This window comes from Phaseolus vulgaris, chromosome 10 (genome assembly GCF_051622355.1).
Source record: "Phaseolus vulgaris cultivar YP4 chromosome 10, ASM5162235v1, whole genome shotgun sequence".
In the NCBI taxonomy this organism is placed as follows: Eukaryota; Viridiplantae; Streptophyta; class Magnoliopsida; order Fabales; family Fabaceae; genus Phaseolus; species Phaseolus vulgaris.
In genome coordinates, this window is record NC_143507.1 from 30,149,930 (window position 1) to 30,171,431 (window position 21,502).

Here is a 21,502-nt window from a genome sequence, read left to right on the forward strand (position 1 = left end):
CCTGGAGATGATAAAGACATCCAAGGATGAAAGGAGAGACTCATGGCGGAGGTCCAAGCCGAGCTGGTGCTCAGGCAAGACCAGCTGAAGATGTGCTACGCAAGACCAATGATGAGTTGCGGAGGAGTCTATAACACTTTGACGAACGCTCTACAGGGGAGCAAGGTCCAATTTCTTAACTAAGGGCTCGCCCCAAACCATTTTCGCAGGCGATCATGGACACTGTTATACTAGCCAATTTCATGATACCCAAGATCGTGTTTACAGAAGTAGAAGACCCCGAGACCCACATTACAGCATTTAATGCCCAGATGATGAAACGGATGCTATGCATTACAAGATGTTCTTGGGTACGTTCATAGGTACAACATTGCAGTGGTTTGTTGGCCTTCCTAATGCCCACATAACCTCTTTCGATTAGTTTTTTGGATTGTTAAGGGAATAATTCATTGTCAATCTAGCCCAACCGCTAGTGTCTTTCGACCTTTTTGGCACAAAGCAAAGGCAGGGAGAGCTATTGAAGGACTTTTTGAACAAATTTGGGGCGTTCACAGTGAAGCTCCAGACGCAGGATGAAGCGTTGATGGTCCACGCCTTTCAGTAGGAGGTCATGTCAGGGTCGTTTAGCGACTCACTAATAAAAAATCAAGAAAGAACATTTGGGGAGATACGACGACGAGCTGTTTCCCACATCGCCGCAGAAGAGGCCGTATCAGTAAAGCGCAGCAGCATGCATCGAACGCCAGAAGTACACAAAGGAGGTAATGATAGTGGAGGCGCGGGGCTCTAACCAGCCAGCCGAGCCTGACCTTTGCTTTACGAGAGCTGATTTGGAGGACGTGGTCTCACACGAGGATGATCCAGTAGTGATCTCTGTCGTCACCGTGGGAAGAAGGGTACACTGATTTCTCATTGACCAGGGAAACTCGGTTGATATGTTGTTTTGGGTAACGTTTAATAACCTACAGTTCTCACCTAACCAGTTGCAACCGTATGATGGTTGTTTGTTTGGCTTCGCTAGAGACCAGGTGGAGGTACAGGGACATGTGGAGCTGAGGACGACCTTGATGAGAATCAAGTAAAAGAGGATTTTATTAATGAAGGAAGAGGCCATTCACCATCACACTTGAAGTTCTTCCTTCTAGTCTTCTCAAAATTAAAAGAAGACATAAAATAAAGAGAGGCCCAAGCCCAAAGCCCAAGCCCAAGCCCAAGTCCATCCTATAAAGGGCAAGGCCAAGTATTAAATAATAAAAAATATTGTTGAAGGTGCTTAGAGGGAAACATTAGAAACCTCTATTGTTAAAGCATCTTTTAGTCTTTAGTTAGGAGTCTTAGGGGGGGGGTGTTAGTAGATAGGTGTAGGAGTAAATAAGGAGGTGCCAAAGTGAAGGAAGAGGTCACACCTTCCTCATGCTTTGTTTTAGGCGCAAATTCTAGAAGCTTTATGGGAGGGAGTTTTTTGAATTTGTGTAGCTTATATTCCAGCACCTTAGGCTATAAATAGAGGTGCTCTCTTTGTAAATTTCAGATTTGGAAATTGAAGTAAGAAAACTCTACTCAAATTGAGAGAGAATTGAAGAGCTTTGTGCCTTCCTCATTAGTCTTATCTTGAGAGTTCTATGGTTATCTCAAGTGGCGGCTTGCACACTCATCTTGGAGTCACCATCCTCTAAGTGGCGTGATCATCAAACCAAAGCATCCATCTCCATAAGTTCTTCTTTCTTTCATCTCCATATTCAATGAAACTCCTAATACATGTTTAGCTTCTTTTTGGTTCGGTATTTCTATTTTGTTTCTGAATTTGCTTCGGTGCATCCTTGCCTTGGTTGTTCATAGTTGTGTCTTCTTCTTTTTCTTGTTGTTTGTTTGGTTTAATTTCAGTTTCCAGCAATTCTATTCGGTATTCTTGAATAGGTAGGCGCAATAGCCTCAACAAGGCACATGAAGATGAAGTTGCCCTCCCTCAGGGAGGGTTGATCATCATTAAGTCTGACCAGAAGGCGGCGATCTGATCAATGAAGAAAGATGTCTAGTTTTCAAGGACAAAATGCAGAAACTCCTGAAGGCTGGCCACATAAGGGAAATCTAATACCCTGAGTGGTTGGAAAACGTGGTTTTAGTGAAGAAGGAACATGGGAGATGGAGAATGTGCGTCGACTTTACATACCTGAATAAGGCCTATCCCAACATCGATTCCTTGATGGATAGCGCTTCAGGTTGCCGATTGTTGAGCTTCCTATACTCGTTCTCGGGGTACAATCAGATTCGCATGCACCCCCGAGATGAGTGCAAGACAACATTCATGAAAGAGATCTCTAGCTATTGTTATAAATTCATGTGTTTGGGGCTGAAGAACGTCGGCGTACCTACTAGAGGTTGATAGATAGGATTCTCACCCCCATGATTGGGCGAAATGTACAAGCATATGTGGACGACATGGTCGTCACCTCAGAAGAAAGGGATAAGCACTACAATAGCTAAGTACAAATTAAAGTTAAACTTAGAGAAGTGTGTTTCGGATAGAGGCAGGGAACTTCCTAGGGTTCCTGCTCACTGAACGGGGGATAGAAGCAAACCCGGATAAGTGTGGAGCAATCATAGGGATGAGAAGCCCCGCTAGTGTGAAGGAGGTACAACAGTTGACTGAGTGTATGATCGCCCTGTCCAGATTCCTATCAGCAAAAGGGGATAAGGGGTACCCTTATTTCCAGTGTTTGAAGAAGAGTAACCGCTTCACATGGACTCACGAGTGTGAAGAGGCGTTCCTCAAGTTGAAGGAGTACCTAGCCAGCCCACCTGTCCTCTACAAGCCGCAACCCGGTACTCCGCTTCGCCTTTATTTTGCAGTTACAAATCGAGCAATCATCTCAGTAATTGTGCAAGAGCAAAATCAGGAGACTTATATATTTCGTAAGCAAGGTGCTACAAGGGCCGGAGGTACGATATCAAGCCAACAAAAAGGCAGCCTTGGCGGTGGTGTTCGCAGCCCGGCGACTTCGTCACTATTTTCAGAGTTTCATAATGACTGTAATGACCGATCTCTCAATACGCAAGGTCCTCCAGAAACCCGATGTAGAGGTCGGATGGTGCATTGGGCAGTCGAGGTGTCAGAGTCCGACGTGCAATACAAACCCAAGGGGCCCATCAAGGGCCAGGTATATGCCGATTTCGTGGTAGATCTATCCTTAGAAACCACCCAGGTAAACGGTGGAGACTTTCAGTGGGTTGTTTCGTTGGGCAGGTCCTCTAACCAGCAAGGTAGCGGGGCTGGGATTATTCTAGAGGGACCTAACAGACTTTTGATCGAGCAAGCCCTTAGATTTGCTTTCAAAGCCAACAACAACCTGGCTGAGTATGAAGCCCTGGTAGCTGGAATGCTGCTAGCCAAAGAATTGGGCGCTCAAAGTTTGTTGGTAAAAAGTGACTCGTTGCTAGTAACCAGGTAAGTCACAGGTGAGTACCAGGCCAAAGATCCACAAATGGCCTCGTACTTGAGGTATGTCATGTTAGAACATATGGCCTTAAACAAAAGGGGGGGGTTAATTGTTTATGAAATATTTTCGCAAACTTTGAAGGTATAATGAAGGCCAATGAAGAATCACAGACAAGGAAACTATGGAAAACAATGCACAAAACTGTTTTAGTTTATTTCCAGAAAATCAACTGGTTGTTTTTTGCGATTCAATCTGTTGTTTTTATCAACAGTTAATAAAAACAACTTAAAACAGATATATGTGATATCAGGGAATGACAGAATCACACAAATAGATTTATATTGGTTCACTCTTACACCAAGAGGTACATCCGGTCCCTAGAAAACCACTAGGTATCTACTATGCAATCAAAATCCAGATTACAAACATACTACCAATGAAGTGACCTTGAACACCTCAAGACACACACTTTCTTTGGAAAACACACCACAGAATTCATAACAACCTATGATTTTTGTTTCCACCTTCAATATTCAGAAATACAAGATATACAAAAAGGATTACACCTGATGAAGATCAAATCAAAAGATTACAACAATCCTATTCCACTTCTTTGAGAAAACCCAAAAGCTTAAATGCAAATCTTGAAAACTCAAATCTGTTTTCACACTTTCACAAAATGTCTCAAATTATCTAACTCTTTTTAAGAGAGTATAACAATCTCTTTTAAATACTCCAAAAGTTGTTAAAAACATTTAAAGCAGGAGCCTATTTAGTTAGAAAACATTTAACGTTGATTTGCAAACATAACAAAAACTTTGTTATGGATTTTCAACAAACAATCGGTTGAATTCTCGAAACAACCGATTGAATTGGTTTGACAGCAAAGTCAACCAAGTCAAACAATTTAAAACCCTTTTCAAAAATCTCAAAGTGATAAACAACCGATTGAAACGACAAAACAACAGGTTGTTTTTCCACTTCTTCATAAAACAATCTTTTTCAAAAAGGTTTTGATTCCAAACTGTTTTAGATTCAAACAAAGAGTGGATTACAAAATATTCTACCCAAAACCCACCCACACACACAACAACTTTAGCCTTCCATCAAACACCATGGATTTCGAGACATTAAAGCTTCAAGATCATCCTTGATCAACATGTTACCCTTTTTAGGGAAACTTTCCCCACATTTGAGTTGGTGCATGTCCTAAGAGAACATAATTCCTGAGCAAACCTGCTGGCCAAGTTGGCGAGCTCAGGTAAAGGAGGTCGACAGAGATCAGTTATCCAAGAGACCCTAAAAGTCACCCAGGACCATTGTAGATGGAGCACCAGAGGTTAGTCATATAAAGACCTTGATGGTTAGCTCGGCGAAAGGAATGGTGCACCTATCATTGATACAAGAAACGCTGAAGGTGCCCAAAATAAGCGTTTATGGCTTACCGGAAGAAGATTCGTTGGAGGTCTTACAGGTCGACATAGCGGAGATCTAGATGACACCCTATCAGCGCTACCTAGCTGATGGTGTACTCCCAGTAGAACCCACAAAGGCAAAGACGGTCAAAAGGAATGCATAAAGATACATCCTGGTTGACGGAAAGGTGTTCCGCCATGCCTACGCTCATCCTATCCTCACCTGCGTAAGCAGGGACCAGTGCACTCGTATCATGGCAGAGCTCCATGAAAGAATTTGTCGAAGCCACGTTTGAGGGTGAGCTCTTTCTTTGAAGGTCGTTCGAGCTGGTTACTATTGACCAACTATGAGAGAGGACTGCACGAGGTATGCGCAGCGATGTGAGCAGTGTCAGAAGCATGCTGATTGGCATCACGCACCCCCCGAGGAGTTGCAGTCAATACATAGCTCCTGGCCTTTCCATACCTGGGAATAGACATCTTAGGTCATTTCCCCTTGGTGATTCGTCAGATGAAGTATCTCGTGGTGCGATTGAGTACTTCACCAAGTGAAAAGAAGCTGAACCAATTGCGCAGATAACCACTCACCAAGGTCAAACACTTCGTGTGGAGGAACATTGTCATCCGTTTTGGGATCCCAAGACACTTGGTGTCCGATAATGTTACCCGATAATGGATCAGAGTGCTCAGAGCTCAGCACTCGGTGGTCGGACCTCAGCACCTGCTATACATAAGTCAGCTCGGCTCTTGGGTCATAATAGCGGGCCATGTAATTGGGTCCTAGTTGTATGAGTAAGTCCATTTTTGTATAATTAAGGTAATCCTTCGCATGTAAAGCCTAGGCGACTAGCAACGAGTAATTGTGGACCTAGGGGTGCGCTTAGTGCGTATGGGGTCTAGGTCAAGTAAGTGTCTTTCTTTTAAACCTAAGCCCATGTGTGCTAGGGCATGTAAGGGTTAGGTTGCATGCATGATGAAAAGGAACGTAGCACCACTTTAAGGGTGTCAACGTAAACAAATTGGACCCCTGATGCTTGTACATTAGTTGATACCCTGGTGGTTATTTTGTTATTATTTTATGCACTCCCTGGAGGAAATATTTCATTTTGTTGCTTGCAACACCTTGAGAGTGTGCCCCTAAATTGAATATTTTTGTGTTGAGTATGCTTTCAGTTGAGATTAGATTCTCGTGATGGAAAGTTGTTACAAGAGGTAAGTTATAAAAGGATTTTGAGACCCCAGGTTAAGGTACGTTATTTCTAAGACTGAAACTTGTTACTTCTTATTTCTTATAAGCCTTGTACTGACTTGATCGTCGGAGTGCAATCAACACGTAGGACCCCATGTTTCAACAGAGTCGTTTTCGAACGTAACAAAGGAAATAGCATATTCCAACAGAGACAAATAGAACTAGAACTTGTCATTAGAGTCAACCGAGAAGCAGATCAACCAGCAAAATATAATATTACTAAAACAAAAACATTAAAGAATTTATCAACCATAAAGATGAAACTTAATGAAGTATTGATAAAGAATTATGCCTGGACCAAGTTCTTTCCAGCGAGGATTTTGTACTGCCACTGAAGAAGAGACATTAATTATAAATGATTTTTTTTAATTATTTGTCTCTTGTGGACCAACTCATCACAGAACAAATCTTCACCTCCATGTGCTTCGTTTCAGATGCCCATGGCAAAATATATCAATGCCTGCCATTCACCCATTCAAACTGTAATAGTCTAATAATCAATAATTTGGCTACTTCATTTTTCATTTACCATTTTGTTTAATTATTTTAATAAAATTATATATTCATCCTCTTGTATAATATATATCTTAAATATTTATAAATTATAGCTATTATTACTTATTTTGTTAGTTCTCTATGAAGTATTAGTATTTAAATTTTTCATAATTATTGTTTAGAAATCTTTTATCGAACTAAAAATAAGATTAGTTTTATAATATAGAAATAAGGATAATATTTATTTTATTATAAAGGTGTTAAATTTAAATTTATTTTTTAAGTTAGTATTAAAGTAATTAAAAATCCATTTTAATCGAGATTGTGAGTTTATTATCCTCTCCTGTCGAGTCTTCTTAATTCTTACGTTCGACGCATCAAGATTTCACATTAATTAAATTAAGGCAAAATTATAATAAATTATTGTTAATAAATTTCATTTTAATAATCATATTTTATAAAAATAATTGATAAAAAAAATTAACAATATTCAATATCAGTAAATTTTGAATAAATTTTATATACAAAACTTCTCTATTATAGAGATTTTTTACTCTTCTTGCATTCCCTATAAGTCACATCCTCACCAACATTGGGAACAAAACTTCACTTCCGTGGCTAGTATTTGACTTGCAGTAATTCAATATGAACATATTAAATAAAAATAAATTTTTACTTGCTTGGTATTATTATCTTGCATCAGATGACCAAGCCGTGTTTGTGAGTTCATTAATAACGCTTTACGGATCCCCATGATCGAGGATCTTAAACAGAAGCATGTGATGCGTGAAAATAAAATATAAGAAGCCAATTGTTGTAGGAATATCTTTCACGTGTACCCTTTTTTTAAATATATACCTCTTTCAACAACTCTTTTAGGTTAATATTTCTAAAATTACACGTTTTAAAGGCCATTGCCTCCTCATTCATAATATAAAAAGAAGACTATATTTGTTTCATTTTACCATTGCCTCCTCATTCATAATATAAAAAAGAAGACTATATTTGTTTCATTTTAAAATAAAAACTTTATTAACTTAGCAGGATTCGAAAACAAAACTATAAATAAATAAGACTATATTTTTTTCATTTAAAAATAAATAAGACTATATTTATTTTATTTTAAAATAAAATCTACTATAAATATCAATAATTTTTAATATTTTTAATATTGTTAATTAAAATATTTATATTAATAATTAGTAATAATATTGGATTTTTTTTAGATATAGATTTGTAGATAATGTAAAATTTACCTATGGATAGAGATACATGAGTAATAATCTACAAGTACGGATACAAATTCGTGGTTAATATTCACAGGTAATACTGAATTTACCTATGAATTCAGGTCAGTGAATAATATTCGTATATAATGTTGAATTTACCTACGAATTCAGATTCGTGGGTAAAAATTTGTTAGTAAATCTGATTTTTTTTATAGTGATAAATAGCCACTTGCACGAGAAGAGAAAAATACAGCGCCACTTGACAAACTTAGTTGAATTTTTATATTAAATTCAAAAAAAATAAGGAATCTTCTCATTTTCTGCATAGTCAAAGCCACACACACAAGGTACAAATTAAACAAAAAAAATGAGGAAGGTAACCATAGTGATTAATGTTGGTCATCTCTATTTCAAAGTTACATCAAAGATACTAGAAGGTGCTCATTCAAAATGAAATATTCACAGGATGCTTGAATTTGATAGAAGTAGCACAAAATTCTTGGTGGAGGAGATGACCTACTAAAGAAAAGTTCAACTAGATGAAAAATTTGCTATTAGACTTGATGAACAATGGTGTGATTGTGTGGGAAGTTTCAAAAACTTCACCTCCTGCGTTTTCATGTGCTTATAGTGTGCAAATATGTCCACAATGATTTCGACATGTACATCAATCAGGTCTACAAGTTGGATGAAGTTAATAAATTTAATGACAAAGATTATCCACTAACACAAAAAGATCCTTAACTTTGCACCAATCCAACAACTAGTAGAAGTTCTAAAGGTTGTCCCAAGTCATTAATAATTATGACTTAAATGAATATATGGGAATAAGATTGTCTCAAGGAATGCTTCTATTGTCAAACCATCTTGAAAGATACAAGAAATCATTGTTCGAACAATGTGTATATCGATGGATTAATAAATTATTTTTCTATCCCACCCCTTTGATTAAATTTCAAAATTTATCTAATTACTTTTATTCAACAATTATTTGTTACTTAATTAAGTTATATTAACGTAATTTCCTTTTTGAATATTTTAGATTTAAAAAATTTGGCATTATAGCATTAGGGTGAAAAAATGAGATGTGTGAGAGAGGTTTATAGTAGATGATAAAAATGACATTAACATAAGATGGTAAAAGATGATGAGTACAAGATGTGAGGTGATGTTGAGAGGGGAGAAGAGAGGATGGAGGTAATGAAAAGTGATATGGGCCCTTATTTACCTACTTTGTGGCAGTAGGATTGGGTATGGTGCAAACAATAATAAAAAGAAAGATAGATTTAGATAACACGTTTGGCGAGAAGATGAAGAGGATTCCTCTTGTGAACGGTGAGTCCTGGATCGGTCAAAACATCAAGGTCATCTGGTTTCATTCCTGCTGGCAATTCCCAATCGAAAGCATTAAGAAGATTAGCAAGGATGAGATCCAAGGAGGCAATAGCCATAGGCATCCCAGGGCAAACTCTACGACCAGAACCAAATGGAAGAAACTCATAATCTTGCCCTCGATAAGTTACACTACTATCCAAGAACCTCTCTGGATAATACTCAAATGGGTTTTTCCAGTTATCAGGGTCCTTATGGATCGCCCACGCATTCACGTACAATGTTGTCTTTGCTGGTATTTCGTAACCTCCTATCACGCATGCTTCATTTGTTTCTCTTTGCACAAGAATTGGCCCTGGTGGATAGTATCTGAATGTCTCTTTTATCACTGCCTTCAAATACGGAAACTTCTGTACATCATCTTCGTCTAGAAATTCCTTTCTTCCTCCCACACTCCTTATTTCCTCTTGCACTTTCTTCATCACTCTTGGATTCTTCAGTAGTGCCGTCATATTCCACACCAATGAGGCTGAACTTGAATCTGTTGATGCTAGAAGCAAGTCCTGAAGAGAGACATGAGAAGTGAATGGAGTTAGTTAGAGAAATAGAAAAAAGTAAATGACAAGAAATGGAAAAGAAGAAGCTTATCCATACCATGAGGATGGCTTTGACCACGTCGTCTGTCATTTCTATGGAACTCGAACCCTGCTTCTGCAGTTTGAGAATGATATCTGTCACATCCTGATTCTCTGGATTCACTTTTCTCTTTGGATCAGAGTGTTCATCAATGGCGTCCTGGAAGAACTCATCAACCTCCTTGAAAATAGTACGAAGACGAGCTTTCTTTCCAGTTACAGTATCGATCCAACCCAAGGAAGGAATGAAATCAGAGAAAAAGAATGCAACCATCATCTCTTGACAACCTTTGAGTAGTGAATAGAACCTACTCCCCTCCGCTGCGTCATCTTCATAGCTTCTCCCAAATAGAATTCTACATATCACTGTGCTCGTAAGAGACATCATCGCTTCTGTAAAATTAGTAAGCTTTGAAGATGAAGCGTTCCTAGATATTTTTATCATCATATTCTTCAACTCACTACGTCTTATTGGTGAAAATGTTGAGACTTGTTTCTGGCTAAGGACATTGAGAACACAAATTTTTCTAATTTCTCTCCAAAACTCACCATATGGGGAGAATATAACATCATAGCCTTTGAAGAACAGTGTTTGTTGGCCAAGTAATTTAGGTCGTCCACAACACTCAAGGTCATGGTCTTTCAACACCACTTTGGCCAATTCAGAGGTGCAAACAGCAATGGCTCTCCTTGATCCAAATCTAAGGGAAACGATAGGTCCGTATTTCTTTGACAGTTCCCATAGCTGCAGATGGAGAGTTGTACTGTCCACCTGAAGAAGGTTCCCTACTATGGGAAGCCCTCTTGGACCAGGTGGAAACCGTGACCCCTTCCCCTTTCTAAGATTTTGGACAAAGATTAACAAAAGAAGAGGAAGAGCAAGGTATGCAAGAGTTACAACTGCTGCAACCATTGTGTTTGTGTTTGTGTTCTATCACAACCAAAGAGGTTCAAGACCAAAGAGGTGCAAGACCAAAGAGGTGCAAGACCAAGAGGTGCAAGACCAAAGAGGTGCAAGAAAACTGGCCTGGAATCAAACACTCTTTCCTCACCCTTATTTATACTACACAACAGACCCTTCCCACCACAAAATGCCAAACCAATATTAAATGCTATCATAAAATGTTATGCCTACAAAAACATTTTTATAAAATATAAAAATAATTCTTCATTCACAATTATGCATGCATGGACCAACCCCATTATATTATTTCCAACTACTGCAACTGAATAACAGTCATTCATCACTCTTCACTCTTCACAGAGTTACATAAAATTGTATTTTTATTTTTTTACATAATATATATTTTTAAAATATTTATATTGAGTAGTTCCTATTTATCATTTTCTCACGTGTCAATAAAATGGCGGATCATCCTAACTACCAGATCCAAAAGCTTCACCACCATGAGTTACATATGAAATGCAATAATTCAATAACCACTGAGCTAAAAAGAGTGAGTGGTTCTCATTCTTGTAGTATTAGGAATATATCGTTTAGTTGATTTTGATTCTATCATTTTTGACATGTTGAATTAAATCAAATACAGAGGGCGAGCTAAATGGGAAATGACAAAAAAATGTTGTCAAAGAAGAAAAATAAGCAATAAAATTTTAATGTCTAATTATTAGAAAGTATTCTAAAAGTTATGTAATTTAATTAATTTGATACGAGATATCTTCTTAGATAAATATATCATAAATACAAAAAGTTTTTTATTTTATTTTACTCAATTATGTTTAGAAAAACATTCATTTTTAATAATTGTTCTTGTCGTGTGACTGCCTTTCGCGGGTGGTAGGGATTGCGTTGCCGGGTTGTCCTAGAATAGAGCTCCGTTGTGACAGAGGACGTCCTACATGTTGATTACACTCCAACGATCAATTCAGTTAGGACTCATCCAAAGTAACAATAAGGTCAAGTATCTTAGAAAGCCTACCTTTACTTGGAGATCCACTCCTTTTTTATAACCATCTTTGCAACAACACTTGCTCAAGCGAAATAAAATCCTAACTCAAAATAAAATTGAGCACATAAAATAATAACAGGAAACTCACCTGTCATGTACATCAATTATTCAACATTATGTTCCGCGTACCCTTATCTTTTAAGGTTATTATCCACATCTATCAAAAATACTTTATACGTAACCAACATGCAACAAACAAACATACACGACTATCAATAAGCACATACCCACAACAGGACCTACCCCTACGTAAGGCAGCCACATTGTGTTTGTTTTCGACGGGCTCCTTCAATTGGGTTAAACCTATAATCTCTACCCAAGCCCAATAGCCGAGCTGACCACTCGAGATAAGTCGTTGACTGAGCCCCTGTCTAATACACAAGCGCCCCAGGCTTGAGCTTAGCTAGGTAAAGCAGAGAGTGTGATTGTCTTGGCAACTGATATGATAGTCTCAGAGGGGTTAGGTAGGCACAGTACACGAAGCGTCGTTGACACAACGTTTCACCTTAATTAATCCCTAACACAACGTTTCGAATCCCTCTTAAAGTTTCGTACCTCATTTTTCTGAATTCGAAACCCTTCCTTTCCCTCGAGTTTGCCTTTCACTCTTCTTGCGCCTTCCTCCTCAGAGTTTCTTCTTTTTAACTCTAACAGGTATCTTCTTTTTTCAATCTATTTATATCTTTGAGATCCTTTCCTATACTGTATGAGTTGAACCTGCACTCAAAGTTTACTCTTTCCGCCGATGATCATGTTTGTTCCTATTTCGCTTACATCTTCATATCTTAAAATGTTCATGCATCGGACTTGCTATTACTTATTCTGTTTGGTCTGAATTTTTCTTTTTGCAGTTTGCCTGTATGTTGTGTTTTTACATAAACCCTGTCATGGATTACAAAGCCTTATACCCTTGAGCTCCCCAAAACCTTTTGTAAGAGACCTCCTCATTTACTGCCTTTGAGCGAATAGTAACCCTAAAAAAAATGGCTGTCATTTTGGTGAGGAAAATGATAGGTTACATGTAGTTCCCTGTAGAGAAGGTGAACCAGTATGTTGTGACGAGCCTTCCGATCCTGGGAATCCTTTTTGTTTTTTCTATGCAACTGTGTTGAAGAAGGTCCGTGCACGTCTTCCTCTTACTTCGAAAAATATCTTTTAACCGAGCTAAACATCGCTCCATCTCAGCTACATCCCAATAGTTGAGCATTTGTCCGAGCCTTTGCTTTTTTTTGCACGCAGTTCGGCCTTACGCCATCTGTGGAGGTTTTCTTGTACTTCTTTTAGGCCAAAAAGCTAGGCCGCCAACTCTGGGTATCCTTCAACGGTGCCCGTGGAAGAGGCTTGCTTACCCTTTTCCAATCTTCTTTTATGAACTTCAAGGGTCACTTCTTAAAATTTCGTGCCAATAAATATCATCCTCCCTTCTGGATGGGTTCCCTCTATATTGGACCGAAAAACCATATTTCACTGTGGCCCGACGTTTGGAAGACCTGCCATCCTCCGACTAGGAAGTTTGTAAGTTCTTGTAGAGCTTACAAGTTGTTTTTGACATCGCTTACCTGTTGAGTAGAGAGTTTGACTCAGATGCCCTAGAGAGTTATACCGGTACATTTCTTTTTTAGACCTAGCGAGTTCTCCTTTTCTTTATAGATTGTAATCTCTTTTCTCTATCTTACTACAGGGAGGATGTTGGCCAGATTTAGCAAAGAAGAACTGGAGAACATGGCGAGAAAGTCAAAATGGCTAGTTAAAAGCCATTGAAAGCTCTTGAGGCCCACGCACCTACCGAGGATGAAGAAGACACCTGCTCGAGACTAGTCTTTCCCCTAAAAAGGAAAGTCCTTGTCATCCCTTCTACTACCTCCCCTTCTCGTGGCTAGGCCAGCTACGCTCAAGTGTCTCCACCCAGAGCTCCATCTCCCTCCCCAGTCATAGTGTCCAACTTCGAGGGGGGCGTTGAAAGCTCCAGAAGGAAAGGATTATGGGACCCCAATCTCGATGTTTCTGCTCATATTGAGGGTGCCCTGCTATTGCCTGAAGACGAGGAGAGGCTAAGGGCTCATAATGGACGCCATTCGCTCGAGGAAGCCATAAAACAATTTGGATAGGCTCTGGCCACAAGCTGCTTGGCCGTGGAGAAGATACAAAGCCAAGGGATCGCCACTGAATCCAAGATTCAGGAAAATGACGAGCTTCATCGAAAGGTGCCTGGCGTGCAACAGGAGCTTTCACACCTCCAAGCTCTCTATCAACGTACCGAGCAACTCGTAGCTGAGAAGACCAAAGCGACCAAGGAACAGGAAGTTGTGGAGATGAATCATCGCAAAAAGTTGTAGCACGAGTTGGCTTAGAAGGATGGGTTCCTTGCTAGCGAGATTGAAGTTTACATAGACGAAGCAACCCAAGCCTTTCTGGTGGGGTTTGAAGTTGTTGTAGAGCAAGCTTCCAGTCTTTACCCTAAAGTGGATTTTTCACAGCTGGCACCGGTTAAGGTTGTGGTGGATAGGGAGCTCAAGGGGAAGTAATCAAGCACGCCACAAACTAACTTAATTGTGCTTTTCTAGCGAACAACTTCTTTTCACATTTTATTGGCGTTATCTTATGTATGCAAACTTTTGTCTTAATTTGTTATTTCTCACCCCTCAAAGTAACTAAGATAACAATGCATCTAATCGCTTAGTTTAGACAAGTTTCAAACACAATCATTAAAAGCAATTAATGTTTTACCTTAAACGAGCGCAGGATGATGAGGTTATACGAATCGCTTCTGGTAATGATACTCATTCAAGGGCTCCTTTGATCACGATTTTTGCACCGTGTCTATTCATGAATCCCTTTTGATATCGAACTCGTAGTTGTCTGAGCTTCTAACGACATACACCATTCGCATCTCACGGGGCGCCTAGACCCGAGTGAACAATTGTTCACCGAGCTAACCTGACTTATTCAACGTTTCCCCTATGCGGTATCTATTCATCCAACAGAGCGCCCAGACTCGAACGTACACACCGAGTTAGCCCAACTTATCGTGCGACATTTACTTGTCTAGTAGCGCCTAGACTCAAGTGGTGGCTTACACACCAAGCTAGCCCGACTTATCGTGCAACATTTACTCGTCTCACACAACGCCTAGACCCGAGTGAACAACTATTCACCGAGCTAACCTGACTCATTGTGTCCCAACTCGGACGCTTCAGGTTCGTACTTACCCATAGGTAACTGTTTCATAGACAGGGCGCCTACTTGAGTGATACTACTGAGAAAGGTTATCACACCATGCGTCGATTTCAAGAAAACATAAAGGAAATAGTGTACTATCAAGAATAACTTTTCATTAGATAACCTCATTAAAAAACTCTCTTTAAGGGAAAAAGAGCGCCATCTCTAAGAATCACATTCAAGTAGTTTGGCAATAAGTACTTGGGAGGGTAAATTAACTGAAATAAAAACTTTAAATTTGCAACATTCCACATTCGAGGAATGGTTCCCCCTTATAAGGTTTCTAACCTGTATGCTTCATTTCCGAGTGCCTCAACCACACGGAACGGTCCGGTCCATTTTGGAGATAACTTAGTCTCCAGTTGATAAGAGTGAGCCTTTCGCATTACCAAGTCCGCAACTCAGAATTGTCTTGGTTTGAACTTAGTCCTCTGTCTAAGCTCGGTTTTTCTTTTCAGGGCCTCCGAATTAACACGGGCCTATTCACGGACCCCCTCTAGTAGATCCAAATTTGTCGTTCTTCCTCCGTTGGATTCCTCCACCACGAAATTTTGGAAACGAGGGGAGTTTTCGTGGATTTCTACTGGTATCATGGCATCTGCCCCATATACCAAACTGAAAGGTTTCTACTTAGTTGTGGATTGAGGAGTAGTGTGGTAGGCCCATAAAATCTAAGGAACCTCCTCCGACCACGTACCCTTAGCTTTCTCTAGTTTCCTCTTCAAGCCTTTCAACAACACCCGGTGTGCCTACTCCACCTGACCATTCGTTTGAGGATGCTCTACTGAGGCAAATATCTATTTGACCCCGAGCTTTGAGCACAACTTGCCCAACTGTTGGCTGGCGAATTGCGTCCCATTATCTGATACCAAATGCTTGGGAATTCCAAAACGACATACTATATTCTTCCAAACGAAATGTTGTATCTTATGAGCGGTTATTTGGGCTACCGGCTCGGCCTCGATCCACTTTGTAAAGTACTCGATGGCCACCACCAAGTATTTCATCTAGCGTATTGCCAAAGGGAAAAGTCCCAAGATGTATATTCCCCAAGTGTGGAAAGGCCATGGGCTATGTTTTGAACGTAACTGCTCAGTCGGCGCATGATGTCAATCAGCGTGCTTCTAGCATTGCTTGCACTGCTGAGCGTAAGCCCTGCAGTCTTCCTTAAAAGTCAGCCAATAAAACCCAGCTCGGATAGCTTTCAATGCCAAAGATCAGCCATCTATATGACTGCCACAAATTCCTTCATGTAGCTCCGACATTATTCGAACACACTGGTCCCCACTTACGCACATGAGTGTTGGCTGAGCATATCCATGACAGAATAGCTTGCCATCAACCAGGGTATACCTCCCCGCATTCCTTTCGATCATCTTAGCTTGCGTAGGTTCAGCGGGGAGTAAACCATCAACCAGGTAACGCTGGTATGGTGTAATCCAGGTTTCCGTGAGGTCGATTTGCGAAACAACAACTAATTCGTCCGATGGCATCTCGTACGCAACTACTCGAGGAACTCTCAGAGTTTCTTGAGTCAACGACTTATTATTCTTCCCATGTGCCAAGTTTATCCCTCCTCTGAACCTTCTCCTACAGTGTCGGGTGCCTTTAAAGTCTCCTGAATTACCGACCTTTGCCAGCCTCCCTTTCCCGAGCTTGCCAACTTGGACAAAAGGTTTGCATGGGAATTTTGCTCCCGAGGAACTTGTATCAATTTGAACTCGGCGAAACTCCCTTTTAACGTTATAATATACCTAAGATATGAAGCCAACTGTGGGCCCTTGGCCTGATATTCTCTTGAAACCTGTCCTTTAACAAGCAGCGAATCGCTTTTTACCAATAAATTTAGTGCTCCCAACTCTTGTGCCAATAACATTCCCGCTATCGAGACCTCGTACTTGGCCTGGTTATTACTGGCTTTGAATGAAAACTTCAGAGATTGCTCAATTAGCAGACCCCTAGGACCCTCAAGTATGACTTCTGCTCTGCTACCCTGCTGGTTAGAGGATCCATCGATCGATAAGATCCACCAAAAATCCCCGGGTCAGAACACGACCCCTCAGTTACGAGCTCCACCACGAAGTCAACGTACGCTTGCCCTTTGACTAGCCCCCATGGCTTGTACTCTATATCAAACTCGGACAACTCCACAGACTAGCAGATCATTCGTCCTGCTAGGTTGGGCTTTTGCAAAACCTTACGAATGGGTAAAACAGTCATTACAATTACTGTGTAGCTCTGAAAGTAATGAAGAAGTCTTCGAGTTGTGTATACCACTGCCAAGGCTGCCTTCTCAATAGCCTGGTAACGCTCCTCCGGCCCTTGTAATACTTTGCTGACAAAGTAGATCGGTGTTTGTGCCTAGTCCTGTTCCTACACGATTACCGAGCTAATTGCTCAGTCTGTGATGGCAAAATATAGGCGGAGGGGTGTTCTCGGGATGGTTTGCCTAGGATAGGGGGACTAGCCAAATATTCCTTAAGCTTGACGAAGGCTTCCTTGCACTTCGTTGTCCAGGTAAACCTGTTGTTCTTCTTCAAGAATTGGAAGTACGGATACCCTTTATCACCACTACCGACAAGAAGCGGGACAGGGCAACCATGCGTCCAGTCAATTGTTAGACCTCCTTTACATTAGCGAGACTCCTCATCCCAATTATCGCATCACACTTGTCGGGGTTAGCCTCTATACCCCTCTCGATTAGAAGAAAATCGAGAAACTTTCCTGCCTCTACCCCAAACACGCACTTCTCCGAGTTAAACTTCAGGTTGTACTTTTCTTTTGGCCCAAATAACTCTTCCAATTCGGCAATATGTTGATCTTTCTCTAAGGATGTGATGACCATGTCGTCTACATACGCTTGTACATTCTGCTCGAGAAGGGGAGCCAGGATTCTGTCCATTAACCTCTGGTATGTGGCACCGAGGTTTTTAAGGTCGAAAGGCATGACCTTATAGCAGTAGATTACAAATTCAGCCATAAAGGTGGTCTTATTTTCATCACTAGGGTGCATACGTATTTGATTGTACCTTGAGAATGTGTCCCTGAAAGCTCAGTAGGCGACAACCCGAAGCAGTGTCAGTAAAGGAGTTGATGCTCGGTAGAGGGTACGAGTCCTTGGGGCAGGCCTTATTCAAATCCGTGAAGTCGACACACATCCTCCACTTCCCATTATCCTTTTATACCAACACTATGTTTGCCAACCATTCGGGGTATTGAATTTCTTTGACATGGTTAGCACTCAGCAGTTTCTGAGTCTCCGCCCTTATAATGAAACGTTTCTCCTCGCTGAACTTTCTCCTTCTCTGGATCATTGGGCAGACCCTATCATCCATAGCAAGTCTATTGTTGAAGATGGGAGCTTTGATGTATCAAATCCACATGAAGCCTGGAGTTGTGCTACTTTCTAGGTTTGGGTTTAAGAGTAGGGTGTTTAGAATCTTTGTAAGATCAGTTCTTGAAGCCTACACAAAGCTTGATTAAAACTATTTTAAGAAACTAAGTGTTTTTCCAAGCAAAGGGAAAACAACCGATTGATTTATCGAAATAACCGGTTTTGTCACTTAGCTGGCTGGAAGTTGTGAAACTGCTTTTTGAATCAGTTGTGTAACTGTTTGACTCATTCAACCGATTGAATCGTGGTTTCAACCGGTTAAATGTGTGTTTTCATAACAGTATTTTGAAACCTGTTTTAAACTGAGTCAGTTGTTCAAATGTGCCTTAAATTGTAGCTTTTCAAAGGCTATAAATATAGCTTCATTTTCAAATCAAAAGATACTAGAAATACAACAGGTATTGATTCAGATTTGAGAAAGAGATTTATTTTAAGAAAGGATTTTAAAAAGCAAGATTGTTGTCACACTTTGCTGTGTGGTAACAAGTGTTGATCATAGGATCTCTGGTTCTGTAAATCTAGGTGCTTTCTATCCTGTTTAGTATCTTTTAATTGTTCATATTACATACTTTTTGTATTTGAAAACCTGTAAAGACAGAGGGTGTTTTGTCCAGAGGTGTGGTGTGTGCAAAGGGGGTGAGTAGGCTTTGTGGGATTCAAAGTCACCTCTTTGTGGTGTGGTTTGTGTAATCTGTGATTGGTTACATAGTGGAATACTCAGTGGTTTGACTGAGGACTGGATGTAGCTCAGTGATTGAGTGAACCAGTATAACTCCTGTGTGTAAATCTCTCTTTCTCTCAAACTCTCAAACTGTTTGATATTTCGCTGTTACAAACAACCGATTAAATCATAACTTTAACTGGTTGAAATTCTGATAACTGTTTCTGTTAGATTGTTTGATTGCCTTCCTTAAGTGCTTATCTGAGTTGTTTGTTAAGAATTCATTTTGAAGCAAGTATTTGCGAAAATATTTGATAAAACAGTTCCCCCCCTCTAGTTTAAGCCATCATTTCTAACATCTATGGCATAGGAAATCAAGATTTATCCAAGGCATGTCAGCGGAGGACCAAGTGAATGCGTCCATGTGTTTGGCTATTACTTCAACTATCTTGTCCTGCAATGTTGGATCTACTGAAGCACCCATCTTGAACACCTTTCCACCTATCTCTCTTTCTTGGACCTCACCCGCGGGCCCTGACCGTCGTTCGCTGGCGATTCCAATTTCTAGGACTTCAACAGTTCCTCCTCCTTGGACGGCGACTGCCGAGTATGTCCTCCTCTTATTCTTCAAGCTGCTTTCATAACATTTTTGGCGGTCTTCTGGTCTAATTTAATAACGATCACATCCCTCTCTAGTGAGGGTAACTTCATCTTCATGTGCTTGGTTGAGGCTACTGCCCTCAACTTGTTAAGGGAGGGTTTGCCCAAGAGTAAGTTGTAGGTTGAAGGTGTATTAACTACAATGTACAACGGTCCTTGCAGCCTTATCATCAGAAAAGGTCGCCCTCAGATCAACGTACCCCCGCACCTCTACTTGGTCCCCCGTGAAGCCTACCAAGCATCCATCGTGTGGCCTCAACTGGTCGGGAGATATCCGCTAATTGACAAACATCAACCAGAACATCACATCTTCCGAGCTGCCCTAATTGATAAGAACCTGGTGCACTCTCCTCCCTACCATGACGACATATATCACCACTTAGTCATTGTCGTGGGGAACCACATATCCCAAGTTAGACTTCGTGAAGCTCTAGTTAGCCTCGGGCAAGGTATCCACGCTTCTCACATCCAAGGACATCACGACTCTTGCGTATCTTTTGTGCTTGGTGGCGGTGCTACCGCCCCCCGAGAATCCTTGCGAAATAGTATTCAACTTTCCGTTGACGGGTACTTCATGAGTCTGTTTTGCCGAGATCACCTCTCCTTGAGGCTCTTCCAGACTAGTCTCCAAGTATTCTTTTAAGAAGCCTTCTCTCAGCAACTCGGTCAATTGGTGACCTAGTGCTAGGCACCGTTCGATACTGTGTCCGAAGCCTTTGTGGAATTCACACCAAACGTCGTTTCTTGACCCCAGAATTTTGTCAGGCTTTTGGGGAAACCTTAATTTCTCTATTGTCTCGGGTATTGCTACAGCCTCCTCGATGTTAATGTGTGCGACAACTCTTCGTTGGATCTCGAAGAACGTCTCCGCTTGATTTCTATTCAAAGAGTCACTGAAAGGTCCCATTGTGATTCCTTGCTCAAAGGCGGTAACCATCACGTCTTCGTCATGGGTCTGGAGTCTCAGCATGAGCGCCCAAAACCTGTTCAAGTACTCCTTCAACGTTTCCCCCTCTCTCTTCCTGACGATGAAAAGGTCGTATAATACCGAAGGTGTAACCTGGTTGGCGGTGAACTGTTCTCGAAATAACCTGACGAACTGTACGAAAGAGGTTACGTGGCCATCAGGGAGCCCACTAAACCACTGTAACGTCGTACCTGTGAAAGTAATCATGAACATCTTGCATCGAACAACGTCTGATCCTCGTGAAACTATCATCTCGGCATTAAAAGCCATGAGATGGTTTTCAGTGTCTTCTACCCCTGTGAAGATGGTTTTAGACGTGATGTAATGTGCTGGCACTAATTTGTCCATGATCGCTCGTAAAAAGGGCTTAGGGCAATCCCTCACAGGTAGGTTTGCCCCTTTTCTCCTTCACTGAACGTGGGTCGCGCCATTGTAAATCTCGACGGATGTCTTCATTGGTTTGACACAACTCCTCACGTAATCTTTCCTGCTCCTGTCTAGACTACTCGTTAGCCTCCTGGAGATTTCTTATCTTCTCCATAAATTATTGCAATGTGGGAGCCTCGACTGCTTCTGGTCCCGATGTTCCTTGCCTAGTACCCCTCATCTTGCTAAGAAGTTCGATCGCAGTTGTGCATGGGATCAGATTTTATCGAGCCCCACGGTGGACGTCAAATGTTCTCGCCGTTTGACTGCCTTTCGCGGGTGGTAGGGATCACGTTGTCTGGTTGTCCTGGAATAGGGCTTCGTTGTGAGAAAGGGCACCCTACCTGTTGATTATACTCCCACGATCAAGTCAGTTAGGGCCCATCAAAAGTAACAACAAGGTCAAGTATCTT

The 21,502-nt window shown here is 40.8% G+C and overlaps 4 protein-coding genes across 4 annotated transcripts; 1 reads left to right on the forward strand and 3 right to left on the reverse strand.

Annotated features, from left to right (window-relative positions):
• The first annotated feature begins 2,606 nt into the window (after positions 1 to 2,606).
• LOC137816455 (uncharacterized) lies at positions 2,607 to 3,449 on the forward strand. The gene has a single exon (XM_068619595.1). The coding sequence runs from the start codon at positions 2,607 to 2,609 to the stop codon at positions 3,447 to 3,449; it is 843 nt and encodes a 280-aa protein (XP_068475696.1).
• A 5,475-nt stretch (positions 3,450 to 8,924) lies between these two features.
• On the reverse strand, positions 8,925 to 10,899 carry LOC137818380 (5-OH-xanthotoxin synthase). Its single transcript, XM_068621774.1, has 2 exons — positions 9,812 to 10,899; positions 8,925 to 9,720 (listed from the first exon to the last, which is right to left on the reverse strand). Exons 1-2 carry the CDS (start codon positions 10,703 to 10,705, stop codon positions 9,112 to 9,114), a joined length of 1,503 nt encoding a protein of 500 aa, XP_068477875.1. The 5' UTR covers positions 10,706 to 10,899; the 3' UTR covers positions 8,925 to 9,111.
• A 5,299-nt stretch (positions 10,900 to 16,198) lies between these two features.
• LOC137816464 (uncharacterized) lies at positions 16,199 to 18,316 on the reverse strand. The gene is made up of 4 exons (XM_068619608.1): positions 18,186 to 18,316; positions 17,605 to 18,025; positions 16,736 to 16,974; positions 16,199 to 16,571 (listed from the first exon to the last, which is right to left on the reverse strand). The coding sequence occupies exons 1-4, from the start codon at positions 18,314 to 18,316 to the stop codon at positions 16,199 to 16,201; spliced, it is 1,164 nt and encodes a 387-aa protein (XP_068475709.1).
• A 1,810-nt stretch (positions 18,317 to 20,126) lies between these two features.
• Positions 20,127 to 21,011, reverse strand: LOC137816473 (uncharacterized). Its single transcript, XM_068619622.1, has one exon. The coding sequence runs from the start codon at positions 21,009 to 21,011 to the stop codon at positions 20,127 to 20,129; it is 885 nt and encodes a 294-aa protein (XP_068475723.1).
• Positions 21,012 to 21,502: the final 491 nt, after the last annotated feature.

Excerpts from the sequence above, each read along its gene's own strand:
- LOC137816473 (XM_068619622.1), bottom strand. The coding sequence starts at position 21,011 with ATGGACAAATTAGTGCCAGCACATTACATCACGTCTAAAACCATCTTC.
- LOC137816455 (XM_068619595.1), top strand. The coding sequence starts at position 2,607 with ATGAGAAGCCCCGCTAGTGTGAAGGAGGTACAACAGTTGACTGAGTGT.
- LOC137816464 (XM_068619608.1), bottom strand. The coding sequence starts at position 18,316 with ATGGATGATAGGGTCTGCCCAATGATCCAGAGAAGGAGAAAGTTCAGC. Across the intron at positions 16,975-17,604 it reads GTCTCGCTAATGTAAAGGAG|GGTAGCAGAGCAGAAGTCAT; the intron begins GTCTAACAATTG and ends TCTAACCAGCAG. Across the intron at positions 16,572-16,735 it reads CAGTTGGCTTCATATCTTAG|GAGAAGGTTCAGAGGAGGGA; the intron begins GTATATTATAAC and ends CCGACACTGTAG.
- LOC137818380 (XM_068621774.1), bottom strand. The coding sequence starts at position 10,705 with ATGGTTGCAGCAGTTGTAACTCTTGCATACCTTGCTCTTCCTCTTCTT. Across the intron at positions 9,721-9,811 it reads TGGTCAAAGCCATCCTCATG|GACTTGCTTCTAGCATCAAC; the intron begins GTATGGATAAGC and ends GTCTCTCTTCAG.